Genomic DNA, 16,180 nt, shown 5'->3' with positions numbered 1-16,180 from the left:
AAAAAAGTCTGGCTGGAGTAATTAGCTGCTCCATACAAAAGCATAAGTTTTCAGAATCACTAGGAAACACACCATGAAGAGAAACATAATCAGATTAGCCAAGAAGGTGCTATCATCTCACACTGAATTAAAAATGATAAATCATTATCTTACCTTTGTCTTAAGAGTCCTAAGTATTAATTGCAAAACAACAGAACCTACTGGGATTTAATTATTTTTTTTTTCTAAGACCTCTTTACCTTTGGGTTTGTGCAGAGGCACAACTAATATTTTCTATGTCTGAGAGCCCTACGTGATGATACACATAGCAGAAAAAAGACAAGAACATTGTCAAAAACGAGAACAATAGCATATATTTTTGACTGTTACCTTTAAAGACATCACTACTAATGAAGGATGAAATTCTATTTCTTATAAAAGGTCAAAAAATATTTTGATGAAATAAATATTAAATCTATTTTCATTTAAAACCAAGACAGACTTTACCTATGAGACCAATATAACTGTTATGTCATCAGTAATTGTTTTATGGGGTGCTGTGTATTTGACACGTTTTATATGTTTAATAATTGTAGGAGATAAGGATCATTAAAACCTGTGCGCCCTGAGAGAAAACCATAGGTGCATCACTAGCTTTCAGGGTTACTGTGGTAGCCATACCCAAAGGAATCAACATCACTCAAATGGCAAAAGATCAACAACAAAGTAAGCAATATCACGGATTGCTATTTTATATAACTCATAGCTACAGCAGTAAGAAGATGTGGTAAATCAAGCAGGAAACAAGAAGGATCTGAACAGCCAGAGCTTCCAGAAACTCTGTAAAAGCTTGTTTGTGGACATCGTGTAAGTGTCCACAGAGACTTATTTTCCCCTCCGCTCTTCTCCATGGCTGGAGAAAACCAATGAAAGACAGACATGTCATTATTCAGGGATGATACAAAAAGTATCAATCTGATTTATAGGCAGCTAAAAGAAGACCAGAGTTAGCAAAGCACAAGTTAGGGAGAAAATCAGAATCCAAATTGTCCTTCTCCTCTCTCTGCAGTCTTCAAGGAAACATATGCTATGCAATGATTATGTTACTTTTTAGCTGGGGGGTGGGGTTAGTGTGCATGTGTCATTTTTCTTCTTTAAAGCCAGTAATTATCTCCAGCGCATGCAATACTTTCATGCCACCTATTGTAGATTCTTCCTTCCATGTTCATATGTAAAGCAAAAGGGTTACTGTACAAAGCTCAGTGAAGCTTAAATCAAAGACAAAACCACACAAAATTCCTGGAAAGTTTCACATGTGTGATTTGGAATCTAATAGAAACTCAGAGAAAACTTTGTATTTCCATTTTCATATATTCGTGGTTCATCAGTAATAGGTTTTGAACAAAAACATCTATTCTACCAGCTACAGCTTTTGTCTAAGGCACTATTTTAGTAACATCTTCAAATTTCTTCAAGACATAGGCAGGTGAAACAGCTTTTGAGTTCTACACTGCAAAATGCCTTTCTGTAACTCAACAGCTTTAAATTCACATTCACTTCCTAAGTCAGCTAGCTATAGTGGACACACAACGTTATAGAAGAAGGTTTTTGCTATCTTTTCCTCCGTATCTAGCAGAAAGTGTAAACTTTGTAACAGTGATTATTTTATTATTTCTTAATATTCCTATTAGTATAATCTTGCTAAATTCCTCTACCTCAAGGAGCAGTCTGCAGTCTGACTGCCTAACCAAAGTTAGAAGTCATGGAATTTTCTTATTCCTGCCTACATCATTGCCAGCTCTGTATAATGAGGCTTTAAACAGTGGTAAATAGCTGTTACAGCTAAGATAAACAGAATTAACTAAAGCTTAGTTTAATTGTGCTAAGTATCAAACATGCCAGGCTGTAAAAAATACAGCCTGCATGTAAGACTTAAAGCTGACCTCTACCACCTCACCTAATGCAGAATCTTTCTGTCACTCCAGGCCAGAATTCCTGACTGCAGACAAGAACTCCTTCTAATATCTAAGTCATGTCTTTGTAATCCTCACACGAGAATTCCAGCACATCAGATGGTCATTACATGTATCTTCAAGCAAAACTTTTTACATGGTGACTATATCAGCATGGCACGGCTTTGATGAATCACATCTTATTCTTCCTCAGGCTGAATTACACAGTTTCAGGGACCTTGAAAATTAGTCACAAAGAGATGAACCATAGTACGGAACTACAAAATATAGAAGTAAAGCTCACCAATTAGCTTCCTGGATTGCATGACTGACTGTAGAAGATGAACTCTTGATATCCATTATGCAGATTTTTAAGTCTACGAACAAAAAAAAAGAAAACATAATGGAAAGAATACTTTATTAAAAAATCTTAAAAATAAATCTAAAATAATATTCAATGAAGGCAAGTCTGAAGCAGCAAGGAATTAACAGTATATCCGTGAGTGTGTATATATTTGATATCAGCTTCTAAATGGGAGAGAAGCCTTTCAGGTGACATTAAAACAGTGACCTCATTCTGTACTTTTTCATAATGCACTCAAATCTTATGGCTGTGGTGTCTTTTGGTTTGTTTGGCATTGTTGTTTTCCTAGTGTCATAACACATTTCAGGCCCCAGATGGTTTCTTCTGTCACACTTAGCAGCTTCACTTTTTTGTTTGGCACATGCTGTTTGTGGTAGGTGGTTTAACCAGAAACTGGCATTACTGCAGACCATTGCTGAGGCACCGAATGGCTGAGCTGGGAAGGGACATCTGAAGGCCATCTGGTCCAACCCCCTGCTCAAGCAGGGCCTCATACAGCAGGCTGCCCAGGACCATGTCCGGGTAGCTTTTGACGATCTCCACTCCCCCACCCACAGCAGAGAACTGCTTCTTGATGATGGAACTTTTTGTGCTTCAGTTTGTGTCTGTTGCCTCCTGTCTTGCCACTGGACATTGCTGAAAAGAGCCTGGCTGCATCGTCTTTGCACTCTCCCTTGAGATATTTATACGCAGTGGTAAGATCCACTCCAAGCCTCCTTTCCCAGAGGAGATGTGCTCCAGCCCCTCGATCGTCTTCGTGGCCCTCCATTGGACTCTTTTCAGTACGTCCATGTCTCTCTGCTACTGGGGAGCCCAGAACTGGACACAGTACTCCAGGTGCAGCTTCACCAATGCAGAGTAAAGCTGAAGGATCTCCTCTCTCGACCTGCTGGCGATACTTCACCTAACGCAGCCCAGAATACCGTTAGCCTTCTCAGTAGCGAGGGCACGCATCTGACTCGTGTGCAGCCTGGTGTCTACCTGGGCTCCCGGGTCCTTCTCTACACAGCTGCTTTCTGTCTGGCTGGCCTGCAGCATGGTTGTTCCTACCCAGGTGCAGGACTCTACACTTCTCATCGCTCAACTTCATGAGGTTTGTTGTCAGCCCACCTCTCCAGCCTGTCCAGGTCCCTCTGGATGCCTGGTTAATTCAGCCTCCCCACAGTTTGGTCTCGTATGTGAGCTTACAGAGGATGCACTCTACCCCATCGTTCAGTTTGTTAATGAATATGTTAAACAAAACTGGACACAGTACTGACCCCTGGGGCAGTCTGCTCATTACAGGCCTACAACTGGACTTTGTACCACGGACCACTACCTTCTGGGTCCAGCTGTTCAGCTGGTTTTCGATCCACCTCACTGTCTGCTAATCCTTCAACATACCGCTTTTCATTCTTCAGCAGCTTCTCTCACGCAGGACAGTGTAAGAGGCCTTACTGAAGTCTAGGAGGACAGTATCCGCTGGCCTCTGTCACCCCCGTCCTTCAGGCTGGTGATTTCATTATAGAAGCGTAACCAGTTTGGTCAGGCATGACCTCCTTGTGGTGAATCCTGACTACTACTGATGATTTTTTCCTTCACGTGTCTGGAAATGGTTTCCAGGATTAGCTATTCCATCACCTTCCCAAGGAAGGAGCAGAGGTTTTCTTGGTCCTGCTGCTTGCCCTTTTTGAAGATAGGACTGATGTTTGCTTTTGGACATTAAGCTTCGTGGACTGCATGACTGACTGTAGAAGACGAACTCTTGATATCCATTACGCAGCTTTTTAAGTCTATGAACTCTGGAGAATCAACATCACCTTCGACTATAAATATTTTTAGTTGAGAAGCTTCAAAGATTACTCTTTTCCATACGATAAAAACTTTAAAGCCTGTAACAGAGACATACTTTAATTTTCTTAGCAACATAATGAAAGAATCATTTGTCAACACTCACAAATAGTTACCAAACAGCACTACTGTGTCATGGGAACAATCACCACCAACTGTATTTTGAAATCAGCTTTACCCAACAAAAACAACTGTACAGTGAGTCCTCTAAGCTTGAATGTTGTAGATGAAAAAAAATAATGCATTTTATAGAATATCTGCTGCCAGAGTTTTCAGAAGAATGCCAACACAAAATTTTGCGTAGCCTATATATTCTGTTCCACTCCTTACAGTCTTGATTCTCTTAAGAAGATAACAAATTCAATTTATCTCCAAAATACTGAGGGAGATATTTTATGTCTTCTAATACTGGAGTATTATTTTATTATTAAGTAATACTTAAAATACTGGAGGAGGGTGAGAGGCAGCGTGGGGGGTTCGAGTCAATAGCCAAGTTTAGGTGAACACAGCAACACAGCTAGTCTTCCATTACACAAATCCGCTATTTTGTGCTTAAAAATATCTGTGTTGTATCAGATACATCAGCAATATACGAGGGTAGAAAGGAGGAGCACTAAGCTACAGCCCCCATCACCTTTAGAGAAAACTTTTTAATTCGGTATTCGTGACAGGGGAAAAAAAAATCAGTATAAATAGCATGTTGATAACATAGATTGTATTAATAAGAGAGCATTTACTTGTAGCGAACTGATTTAGGGGTTCCTTCCGTTAATTACAGCCAGACACCACGGTACACGCCGAGGCACGCCGCCTCCAGGGTGGGGAAGGAAAAAATAAAATGGGGGGGGAGGGGGGGGTGCAGCCCGAAGCGCAGCTCACCGGGAGCCCACGGTGCCGGGAAGCTCTGCCTCGACGCTGGGCTATCGCCGGGCGGGCACGATGCCCCGCGGGCGAGCGGCGATACCCGATGGGGGCAGCGATGGGGCACCGCTGCGTAGCCCACCCGCTCCCGTCCCGCCGCACCCCGGGGCTGCCGGAGGCGCCGCTCGGTCGTTAGGGCCCGGCGGGGAAGACGCGGCCGCGGCGCGTCACGGAGACGCCGCGCATGCGCGGGGCGGGGCGGGACGGGGGCGCTCGCCGCGGGCTCCCGCCTCGGCCGGCGGCGGGGGGGTCTGAAGGGGAGCGGAGCCGGGGGGGTTGGGGGAGGAGGGGGGGGAGACAGCCCACCCAAGGCGTGCCAGAAGGGCAGGCACCGTGTTCTTCTGGAAATCCTGCCACGGGCTGAAGAGAGTTAAAGCTGCATCAAAGTGTTCAATAAGTGTCGCTAACGTCATAAGCACATGCACGTTGGGGCTCTGGTAGCGAGTAGTCGGAAATGTGTTATCTTCCTACTGCTGTGACGAACTTCTGCAGGCCCCGAGAAACCTGGGTCCCTTGCGGAGAGTGTGCCTCAGCAAGGGCGCATCACAGCTGTCACCAGCCACGCTCGGCAAAACGTTGGGCAGACGGTCTCTTAACGCTCATCTGCACCTGAAGAAAAAACGCATTACGATGTATCACCTGCAATTATGATTACAGGGAGATCTGAGGGAATGCATGATCCACAAGCGGCCGGGTTAATCTCAGCAAATTCCCAGCCCAGATACGGGCAGGTTATCTGAGAATGCACAGTCCGGGCTGCCACCGTCACAGTCCAGGCAGGTCACTGAAGAGGCTCAATACCCTGACAGACAGGGCACAGAATGGGCACATATTAAAAACACAGAAAACGAAAACCTTCTTCGGACAACTCAGTTATCATTACAGAAGGGATCACTTAATTTAACTGTAATCGAAGCTGGCCCTAATTACCAGCTTAGGTGCGCGTGAAGGCTGGGTATACGAGCGTCCAGCAAGCCCCACAGAGCTTGTATGGGTGCCATGTTCAGCACTGGGTGCGCAGAAATGGTCCCATCTGCCCTGTCCTGCGGCGTAGGTAAATACCGTCCTCTTAACACTAAGGGGAGCTGTGTGGCATCATCTCATCCGAGGCTTTCTCGGCGGCGTTTGGTCTGGCAGCTCCGTCTCCAGATTTGGTGCCACTGTTTAGTCTGGATGCAACAAGTGGAAGCAAACAGAGACGACTCTTAATCTTTTCCTTAACTCAGCCTTCTGAATCTAAAGGCTTCGGATTATGTAGCTTCAAAAATCTCTCGGGAAATACTATTAGTGATTGAAATGAAAACATGATATCTGTTATATGTATATAAATATATTACATTTATTAAATACATAAGCAAACATAAAATCGTTTATTCTTTTTTCTACTTGGAATTCCCCAACAGGACAGAAATTACGCTAAGGACAGTTATCTATGAAGTCAAAATCAGCTTATATTAACCACAGCACTGCAGTTGGTCCTCAGTCAGGAAAACACTCATACTGAATTCAAAGTACAGCTAATTGCTTTGGATTACAGGTCGACATGATTTACTTCATTATCACAAGTACTGTCACAGTAGTTGAGGTCCCCTATGACTTTTACCCACAGTTGTTTCCTGTCACTTTTAACTGCAGAAATGTCTCTTTGGGCTGAGATTTCCTAAGATGCATGGTGAAATATTAAGCTGATACTAATATCCTTCAGCATAGACTGAAGTTTAAATTGCAAGAGACAAAAAGCTCCATATTATTTCGCACCCTCCAAGAGGTCTCAAAACTTGATCTCTAGTTTGTGATCTGATCTGTATAATCTGGTTTTAGCTGTGTTTTTTTTCTACATCTGCATTATATGGTAGATTTGTCTCGTAAACAAGCCAATGAAGTTCTTTGTCCAGGTCTATAACAGTAAAAAGAATCATTATGTTACAATTATTTTAACAACAGAATTTCCTTGCTGATCAAAAACATGGTAGTGATTGAGGACTCCTCTGCTGTCGTCTGATGGCACTTGAAAATAGAAGCAGATGGAAAAGGCATAGAATACTAAAGGAATATAAATTACAGGATAACATGGAAGGAATTGGAGAGACTTCAGATCATGTGTACAAATTCTCACAGGTTTTCTAACCGTAAAATCTTCCCAGACATAGAACCAATAAGCAATTACTTTATCTACCCAAAAGAATGCACAACTTTTTTTTTGACCTTGATTCATAAGCCACATTAGACAAAACAGTACTGACTTATGCATGTAGCAAAGAAAACATCCCTCCGTCCTCGACTACTGAAAAGTTCATCTCCTGCATAAAATGCTTTAGAAGTTTTTCACTCTTTAAGGAATATTTCAGTCTACAACCTATGGATACTCAGGATATTTTTTTTGTTTGTTTGTTTGTTTGTTTTTCAGGAAGATAGCAACAAAACTGTATTAGACATTGAATTCAATGTTAACTTTTATGTGTGAAATAGATTCTTTAGAGAGACGTGTTCACAATGTGTATAGAAGCAGCACTTGAAGTTCTGGAAAAAGAAGGTGAAAACCTGTTACGTCTGTATGGTTCTCACCTTAGCAGAGCACGACCAACTGCTTCACTTGCAGACAGGATGACAGCCTGCTGTTTTGCAGAGCAAGCTAACCCACACCTGCAGGAAATCAGTTGGAAATACTGTTTCAAACAGACAAGCTCAAGAAATGCAACTCCTCACAATAAGAATGTTTTTGTTTGTTTGTTTTTGTTTTTTCACCTGTGAAAAAGTTGCCACAGCTTGTGATAGCTTGCTTTCTATCAGTGCACTGACCTCTTACTTTAGCACCAGCTGGCAGGTCTGGCTCTGCAGATTCTGTCATTCAAAATGAAACCATTTGCTAAAAATTGGTGATGCTACCCTTCTTAAAGCTTAATAGCATCAGTATGACCTGCTACTGTCTTCTGAGCACAGTGTCTGCATTGCAACGTACATGTCGTTTCGTTCCATGTTAGCCTATATTTGAACAGTTTGTCTACAGTCTTCTGTTTACTTAACACTTTAGTCCATATTTGAACAGTTTGTCTTTAGTCTCTTTACTTAATGTACAAATGAGCCTGATCACACGCAAAATATAACTTGTTCAAACAATTTTATTTTTTCATTCTTTAAATCATATTTAACTTTGTATTCTTTACCTTTTAAAAATGTATTAGTCTCATTAGCCTCTTCTGAAGAACACCCTACTTTTTGATAAAACCAAGTAATCTTGAATTGCTTCCTTAATTAGGAAAAATCAAAACTTTTTCAGAAGCCCTCCACTGAATTAAATGCAATGTGCAAGGCTTCTGGTTCCTGAGAAATAGCAGATTCAAAAGGATGTTTCCAAAGGCTGAGAAAATTGGAATGTCCTCAAGACATTCCGTAAGCACTGCTTCAAAACTAAAATACGAACTTATTTAATCTGATATGGAAGACAAATGTAATCATATGACTAAACAGTAACGATTTAGCTACGGGAAACCCTGCAGATTGTCAATTCCTGCCTAGCAAAATATTAATATATGTTTTGTTTGTTTGTTTGTTTGTTTTTCCCAGTACTAAACACTGTCACATTTATGAAAAATTAGGAAACTTTATCTACTGCTGAAATTAGAATGACTCGATGCACCAAAACGAAGAGTTCTGTAACTACCAATGCAGTGACTGTTTTCTACTGGTCAAACTGGTACCTTCTGCTAAACAAGTCCAGATGTACAATCTACCTTAGTCGTATTTTTTAAACAACTTCTGCCACAAATGTGTGAAGAGTTAACATTTATAAATTACTTTTTTTTGCTTAAAAGGACAAGGGAGCCTGGAACAAAACAGGACTTTCTCTGTGGCAACTGAAGTGGGTGTTTTGGGTCTGACTTCACTTTCAGTATCAAAACTAACACCAGTATGCTGTTTCTTCTTACAAGGATGTCTCCTTCTACACCAGTGCCACAGAGGAGAGACGACAGAAATCTGGCCCGTGACACTTGCGCACGGTGCCCCATAGTGAGGGTGGCTGCTCAAGCACTGCGTGGTTTCATCTGCCAGCGTCAGATAATGTAATTATGCGAGGAGTAAGAACTAACTTTGTGTGCTACGCCTCTTCCTTACACCTCTTCTTCCTGGGTTTGGCCACAGTGCTAGCACAAACGCTGCGCTTGCTGTGCGGGACCACGGGGAAGGGTCAGAACCACACCTGAGCTGGCGGGCTTGGTGATTTTCAGTGCAGCAGGAGAAGCACCAGATCCAACAGGACAGGCAGGACAGGCAGGGGGACAGAAGCTGTTGAATAAGCTGCTTCAGGAGGGGGTGAAACGGTACGAGATGGGCGGTTTTGGTACTGTCAGGTAAACAAGCCGGAGTAGATAAGAAGAGAACAAGGAGCACAGCCTGAACAGTAGTCCAGATTTAAAAGAAACAGTAGTCCAGATTTAAAAGAAAAAAAAAAAAAAAAAAAAAGAGTTGCGACCACTAAGCTGTAAGACCTTCAGACAGCAGAGACTGAAACCAAGGGCATCAGTTGGTGAACGCGGGGGGAAACCCAGAAGTTAAGAGAATAAACGAGGTTAGGAGCACGTGGGGAACAGCAGCAGCCTGGGGACTGGCAGGAGTAAGGGCTGCGGGGTGTAGAAGGGGAGCGTGCTTTAACAGGGCTCGAAAGCGGAACAAAGGGGAGGGCTGGGGCAGCCAGCACCAGCTCGGCTCCGGGCGGCGACGCAGCCCCGACCGCGCTCCGCGCCGGCTCCCTCAGCGCCGCCAACGGCCGCTGCCAGCGGCGGGAGGGCGGCAGCGAGGCAGCGCCGCCCCCCCCCGCCCCGCCTCCTCCGCGCCCCCGCCCCGCGGGCGGTGGAAGGTGCCACTCGCCGGGCCGGGGGGGCCGGGCCGAACCGGACCCGTTGGCCGGCTTCCCGCCCGCACCGGCTCTGCCGCCCGGCGTCCCCCCGCCGCGTCCCGCGGAGGCGCGGGGCGGGAGGGTCCCGGCGGCCTCTCCTCGGCCGTGCCCGCGCGGGTCCCCCCCCGCCGCCCTCCGCCGCGTGGTAGTGCCCGGCACGGCGGGAGGAGGGCGCGCGGCGGCGGCGGCTAAAGGCGGAGGTGGGCGGCGGGCCGGGACACAGCTCGGCGGAGTCGGCGGGGCGCGGGGAGGAGCGGAGTGGCCGAGGTGCCGCGGGCGGGCCGGAGACGGCGGGGAGCGCGGGGCGGCCACTGAGGGAGCGGGGCGGCCGTTGGGAGCGGGGCGGGGGCGCGGGGCCTGCGGTAGGAGCCGTGAGGCCCTGGGGGTGCCGCGCTGACCGACCCGACCCGACCCGACCCGACCCGACCCGGTGTGCGCTTCCCCCGGCAGCGGCACCTCGCGTGGCTGGCGGCGCCCCGGTGGCGGGGTTTGGAAGCGCAGAGCCCTCCCCTCGGCCCCGTCCGTGTCGGGCACGTCGAGAAGCCATGAGCCGCGATTTCAAGCCCGGAGACCTCATCTTCGCCAAGATGAAAGGTTACCCGCACTGGCCGGCCAGGGTAAGGCTCCCGCTCCTTCCTCCTCCTCCTCCTCGCCCTCCCGCCGTGCCGCTGCCCAGCACCTGCAGCGTGCCGAGCCCACCCGGGGAAGCGGCTCCCAAGTGGCCCCGCAGGACCCCCGCTCCGCTTTGCCGTTGCCTCGCGCCTCTCCTTGAACCCAGCCCGTTCTCCTGAGATCGGTAGCCCTCTCCTCCCTGGCTCGCTGTCCTCATTTGCATAACTTGGCTTTCAGCAGCGCTGCTGTTTTCAGACCGCTGCGTGGTAGCATAACAAAGGCTGGGGCTGCGCGAGGACCTGGTTGTGCAAAAACACGGCTCCCAAATAACTGCTCCCGTTTGGCAAAGGAAAATACGAACTTACGGCAGCGTTACTCCTTGATATTAAAGTCAGGCATCCCTGTAGCTTTTCGTGTAGAAGAAGCTGACTGCAAGCGATAAGTTGTCCAGTCATTTCTTTCTCCTGTTCCCACTCCTCCCTGGGAAGTGCCATGGCAAGTTCTGTGACTGCCTTCAGGCATTTAATGGCTGTGGAAACACAGCTAGAAGACTAACTATGCACTATTTAGCGAAGAGGTGGCATCAAGGATTGTTCGTTTGCTTTTTTGTTTTATTGTCAAGTACTAAGAAAACAGTCACTACATTTAACATCTGGCCTTGGACAAGTTATCAGCTCAGCATAAGGGGAGAAAGTGCATTGTGGCTTATGGTGAAGGAGAGATGGTTTTTTTGGATGGAATCAAGTCGAGCTCCTACCTGCAGCCCATCATGTACCTCCTTTTAAAAACAATGTCCTGTGTTGCTGTAACACAAGAATCGTTTTCATTTCCTATTGTTGATAATCCTGTTGTTTAATCGGTTTTATTTTTAACATTGTATCTTTGAGACCTGCTTTACTTCTCTGTAGCATTTTTTTTCATGTTTTTATCAGTTATAGATGTTTCCCTTTAGACTGTTATTGTTACTTGATTTCAGTTGTGGTCTTTGTTTTCCTTAGGTGGATGAAGTTCCTGATGGAGCAGTAAAGCCTCCTGCAAACAAAATGCCTATATTCTTTTTTGGCACCCACGAGACGTAAGTTCTTCATATTTAAGAGACGTGCTTTTTTATTTCATTAGCATGCTGTAATAGGAACTTAATCACTTACCTGCAAATTGTGTGTTTTAAAACTATGCTGTTCAGTAGCATGTCATCTCCTGAATTAATGTCTTTTGTCAAGACATGTTACTTTCACACTTGCTTAAGCTATTCAAGGAAATGGAAATGGTAGACTGTGACTATACCATGTAAGTTTTCCATGCCAGTAGAAAAACAAATCCTACCCAAAGTGATATGAGTGGTGAGTTTTTCTTTCTTCTGTAACGGACTCTAATTAAGCTTTGTATATAGTCAAAATTCTCAAAAATACGTTCTTAAAGAAAGTGAAATATTGCTGAGAACAATGAAATAGGAAAAAATCGAGAAATAGTTTAATTATCCTGCATTAGTCGTCCCCACCCCCTCCCTTCCGAGATATTTGGGGGCATGGGTCTTGTTTTTTTGTAAGATCTTGAGAGAAAAATTAGAAGGTGCTGTTCTATACCTGTTATTCTACAAAACATCTGTCTTTAGGTACTTTCAACGATGCTAGCATTTTGCACTCATAAACTTCTTTTGAGGGTATTTCCGCTGCTAACTTTCCTTGCCGACATACTACTTTCTATGTAGTTCTGTCTTGTTAAAATTCTCATGGTACTTTATAGTATGAGTTTGTTCTAGGGTGTGTATCTAAGACTTCAAATTCAGTGCTGACTTTGTTGCCTCATTTATTTTAAAAAAATAAGTAATTCATTTTTTTCCCTCTGTTTTTTCTTAATAAGATGGCAATTGGCATATAAACAGGTCACAAATAGAAGTTATGTATAAAAAGTACTCAGTTTCTTGCATTTTGTGGGAAGACTTTGTTTTATCTTCCTCATTAAATATTTATTGACATCTCTTTAATCTGTTATTTTGCATATGTTTTTAAAATAACTCATGTTAAGAGAATATCCAGTGCTTGTTGAATTAAAAAGCAAGCATCCTCTACTCTTTTGGGGATGACTTTTTACTACTTTTTTTTTTTTTTGAGAAAGAGTTTCCCAGTGAGAAAGCTTTTTGTGTGCTTGGCTTATATACCTTCTTTCAGTTGATCTTGCCAATGGATCAGTTATTGGTTTATTTTTAGCATGAGTGTGTTTTTGTGGGTGAAGAGAACTGTGGAATTCAATTCAAATTTGCAAAGTTTGCATGTTGTCCCTTCACTTAATGATACACTTCTCCTAATGTTAAGGTTAAACAGAACACTTGGTTATCTTTATTTTTTATTTTTTTCCCAGAATATTTTGGCAGTTAAAAATATAATACTACTTAGTTTTTCCCCTTTGATGTATGTCATTCTGGTTTAAACTTGGGTTTTGTGTAGTTGTATGTAAGTTTACAGACACAAATTGAATATAAGGGAGAAAGAAATAACTCCTTACCTAAAGGTTCAGAAATACCTTTGCAAATTTTAAGCATTGTGGTGCATTTTAAACTTCAGTTAAGTTCCTAACTCGTGCTTGACTTTGGATTTTTTTTTCTTGCTCATTTGCATGGGTAAATTTGAAATATCTGTTCTTCACTCATTGACACTCTTAGTAAAATTTTACTGCAGTCTAGTTTTTTGTTTTGCAGGCTGTAGTTTCAGGATTACTGCCTTTCAGAGATTCATAGAACATAGGAGAAACTTCTGCATCAGTTTCACATACAGCCTGCAAAGTACAGGAGCATCCTGTACTTTGCAGTGACCCAGCTGTCTTGTTCTTTAAACATGTAATTTATGTAGTGCTCCTTAGAGTGGTAACAAGCGAAACTCTCCTGCTTTTCAATCATACTTACTGTTGCTTACAGCATATAACTGTGAGTAACAATGATGTGTTACTATCTGTGTTCAGTAAACAGGTATTTGCTTCTTACAATAGGCTTTGGGGATTTGGGTGCTATTTCTTTATTTCTGTCTTTGTCTTAATGTAGCAGCATTCTAAAAGAGTAAAAATGTAGATGTTATTTTAATGAAAGCTTTATTTGGATCTGTTGTGCTAGTATATGACATCATTGCAGAAGGCCACAATGAAAAGTATTTTCTAGAACCTGTGTCTTAGGGTAATGTCTCTACACTAAGTTTTCTCGTTCATTTTTGGCGCATGGGGTTTTAAATACACCAGCCCAGTATGCTACATGACCTCTTGTTCATGGCTGAGAGTTCCTGATGTTTTTCAAAGCTTGAGCAATACATATGGTAAAGCCATACAAACCTTGGAAAAACACTTCTGCTCAGGGGATAGGGAAGAAAGGAGGCAATGCTTCCTATTTTTGTCCTGTCCAGTTTCCATTTGTCTCTCTCCACAGTATTTTTTTTTGATAGGGCGGCTTTGCAGATGTGTGTTTCCCATGGTGGCTGAACTGTCTATAACCATCTCTTGAAAAGGGGCGGGTAATTCGCAGTCTAATCTCTCAGTGGTTTATGTAATGCTTTGTGCACATAGGTAAGTGTTCTACTGCTGGAGCAGGAGATGTTTAAGCTTCCTAGATGATAACATGTTGTCTTTCAGTGTAGTAGGGCGTAGGTCTCAATTAGGTCTTTTGAAAGATGACGAAGAAAATAGGAGAGTGGGGATTAGAAGTATCTACATCACTTTCCATGAGCCATTACTTCAGAAAGCAAGTACCTGCAACTTTTCAGATTACTGAGTCTCACGTCAGACAGCTGCGTCTAGACAGATAGCAAAAATAAGAATGAAACTCAAAGTGGCATCTTTGTTTTAGCAGCGTATGAATTGCTGCACTGAAGTTCTAACTTGAAAAGTACTGGGAGTAGAGCAGGAACTGTATAGGCTTTGATGTTTTTCAGCCTAAATGAGAATATTTGTCCTCATGAATTTGTTGCCCCATTCTCCTAAGTCTGGCGTAGAGAAAATAGTAGTGTGGATACTGTGACTTTGACATGCATGAAAAGCTAGGCTGATAGGTTTAGTTACACAGATTACAGTAGGGGTAGTGCTGTGCAGGGATGTTGTCAGTCTGTGTGAAAAAGATGCACAACCTATCTGAAGACCTCTTCTAAGAGGGTAAATTAAATAATAAAAAAAAATGTAAGCTGCAATATTTACTTCCACAAGAATAGGATTGGGGAAGAACCTTAAGGAAATGCTTTAAGTTTTTATTAAATTCAGTAAATAAAGTGATGAAATTTTATCTTCATAAAGTGAAAAGTTGCTGAATTAATGCTGAATTACACAGTGTTCTTAAGGACCTGGGCAGTCAAATACATTCAGGTGTGGGTAGTTGCTGCCTTCCAGTGTTGTTTTTCATGCCTGATACTCTTAAGATTCTCCTTGAATTTTGTCTTTGAACTACATTGTTTCTAATTTAGTAACTTCAAAAGATTTTCTTTGTTAGTTTGGAACCACTTCTGCTTTTTCGTTTTTTGTTGTTCTCTTGTATTATGTAGTCAGGATGTAAGAATTCTTTATTCTTAACACTTAAGCCTGGCTTTCTAAAGAAAGCATGTGTTCTTTCTGTTCACTCACAGGATAACAAATTTTTAGTTGTTCTGGTTCATAGTAGTTGGTTGTCTTCTGCCATCTGTTAAGAAGCATTGTCTGTTTCTTGCCTGAACACTCAGCACCTTAGGAAGGAGAGGGGCCATATATGTGGTGGTAGTAATGGAAAACATGGGCTGTTGAAGGTTAAGTTGGGAAAACTAAAGCTGCTTATGTAACAGAATTGGTTGTCTGCTAATGCTGAGTTGTGTTTCTTAATGATATTTGATGCTTATTTCTCCTTTGAAAAAAATATTTAAAATGTGAGTAGTTTTTTTCCTGGTGACTTTTTCTTTCTCTTCTGAAGGGCATTTTTGGGACCAAAGGACATATTCCCATACTCTGAAAATAAAGAGAAATATGGAAAACCAAATAAAAGAAAGGGCTTTAATGAAGGCTTGTGGGAAATTGACAATAATCCTAGAGTGAAATTCTCTCATCAGCAGGTAAGTTATGCAGAGTCTGCAACTACTTGTTACTATACTGTTGGGGGGAAAAAAAGGCAATGAATATTTACTGCTCTAGGATAAAGAATCATTGATGACACTCAATTGTAGGTTACACTGTTTTGTTTTTTTTAATTTATCTCTAGTTTTAGTAGCATGAGAGACATTTCTTTCATGTAAATGGAAATTTTATTTTTCTATAGTAAGCTCATGAAGAATCATGTTGACAGTTTCAGAGCACAAATCTATCACTATTGAAAGTTGAACATATTTTTTACAATGTTGCTCCATCACAGCACACACCAAGTCATATTCAGAACCATACAGCTGTACTTAAATTGTGCTTTTTATCAGTTTTTACTCAGTCATCAGTAATCTCAGTCATTTTACTTCTTCCTGTCATCTAAGCCCAAGTGGTTTCCTCCACAAATACCTTTGTAAGATTTCATTGCATGCTTTTGTAGTACACTGTATTTTCATTGTAGTGGCTGGAAATAATGTGATTCTTGCTCTTTGCCACTCTTTGTGACTCTTTGCCACTCATGTGACTCTCTTGAGTTTTCTTTTGTCAGTAGTTCTT

At 42.8% G+C, this 16,180-nt stretch overlaps 2 protein-coding genes across 20 annotated transcripts in view; one reads left to right on the top strand and one right to left on the bottom strand.

The window, feature by feature from the left end:
• CCDC171 (coiled-coil domain containing 171) overlaps positions 1-3,987 on the bottom strand; it is a 171,735-nt gene extending 167,748 nt beyond the window's left edge. For 5 of the 6 annotated variants that reach the window (XM_080573875.1, XM_080573873.1, XM_080573876.1 and 2 more), the window contains exons 1-2: positions 3,679-3,986; positions 2,236-2,308 (exon numbers count right to left, since the gene is read on the bottom strand). In XM_080573875.1, the coding sequence (XP_080430001.1) occupies positions 2,236-2,308; positions 3,679-3,688 (83 nt within the window). In that variant the 5' untranslated portion in view covers positions 3,689-3,986. Of the gene's footprint in view, positions 1-2,235; positions 2,309-3,678 lie in introns of all 6 variants that reach the window. The other variant, XM_080573871.1, reaches the window with a different exon arrangement.
• A 5,944-nt stretch (positions 3,988-9,931) lies between these two features.
• The window catches only part of PSIP1 (PC4 and SRSF1 interacting protein 1), a 36,729-nt gene continuing 30,480 nt past the window's right edge, over positions 9,932-16,180 (top strand). For 2 of the 14 annotated variants that reach the window (XM_080573898.1, XM_080573900.1), the window contains exons 1-4: positions 9,937-10,207; positions 10,391-10,557; positions 11,551-11,627; positions 15,462-15,600. In XM_080573898.1, the coding sequence (XP_080430024.1) occupies positions 10,486-10,557; positions 11,551-11,627; positions 15,462-15,600 (288 nt within the window). In that variant the 5' untranslated portion in view covers positions 9,937-10,207; positions 10,391-10,485. Of the gene's footprint in view, positions 10,208-10,390; positions 10,558-11,550; positions 11,628-15,461; positions 15,601-16,180 lie in introns of all 14 variants that reach the window. The other 12 variants (XM_080573894.1, XM_080573888.1, XM_080573895.1 and 9 more) reach the window with 12 other exon arrangements.

The sequence above is a fragment of the Anser brachyrhynchus genome (genome assembly GCF_964034855.1).
Source record: "Anser brachyrhynchus genome assembly, chromosome: Z".
Lineage (NCBI taxonomy): Eukaryota > Metazoa > Chordata > Aves > Anseriformes > Anatidae > Anser > Anser brachyrhynchus.
The sequence above is the reverse complement of the archived record's forward strand: the minus strand, read 5'-3'. Positions and strand labels throughout refer to the sequence as shown.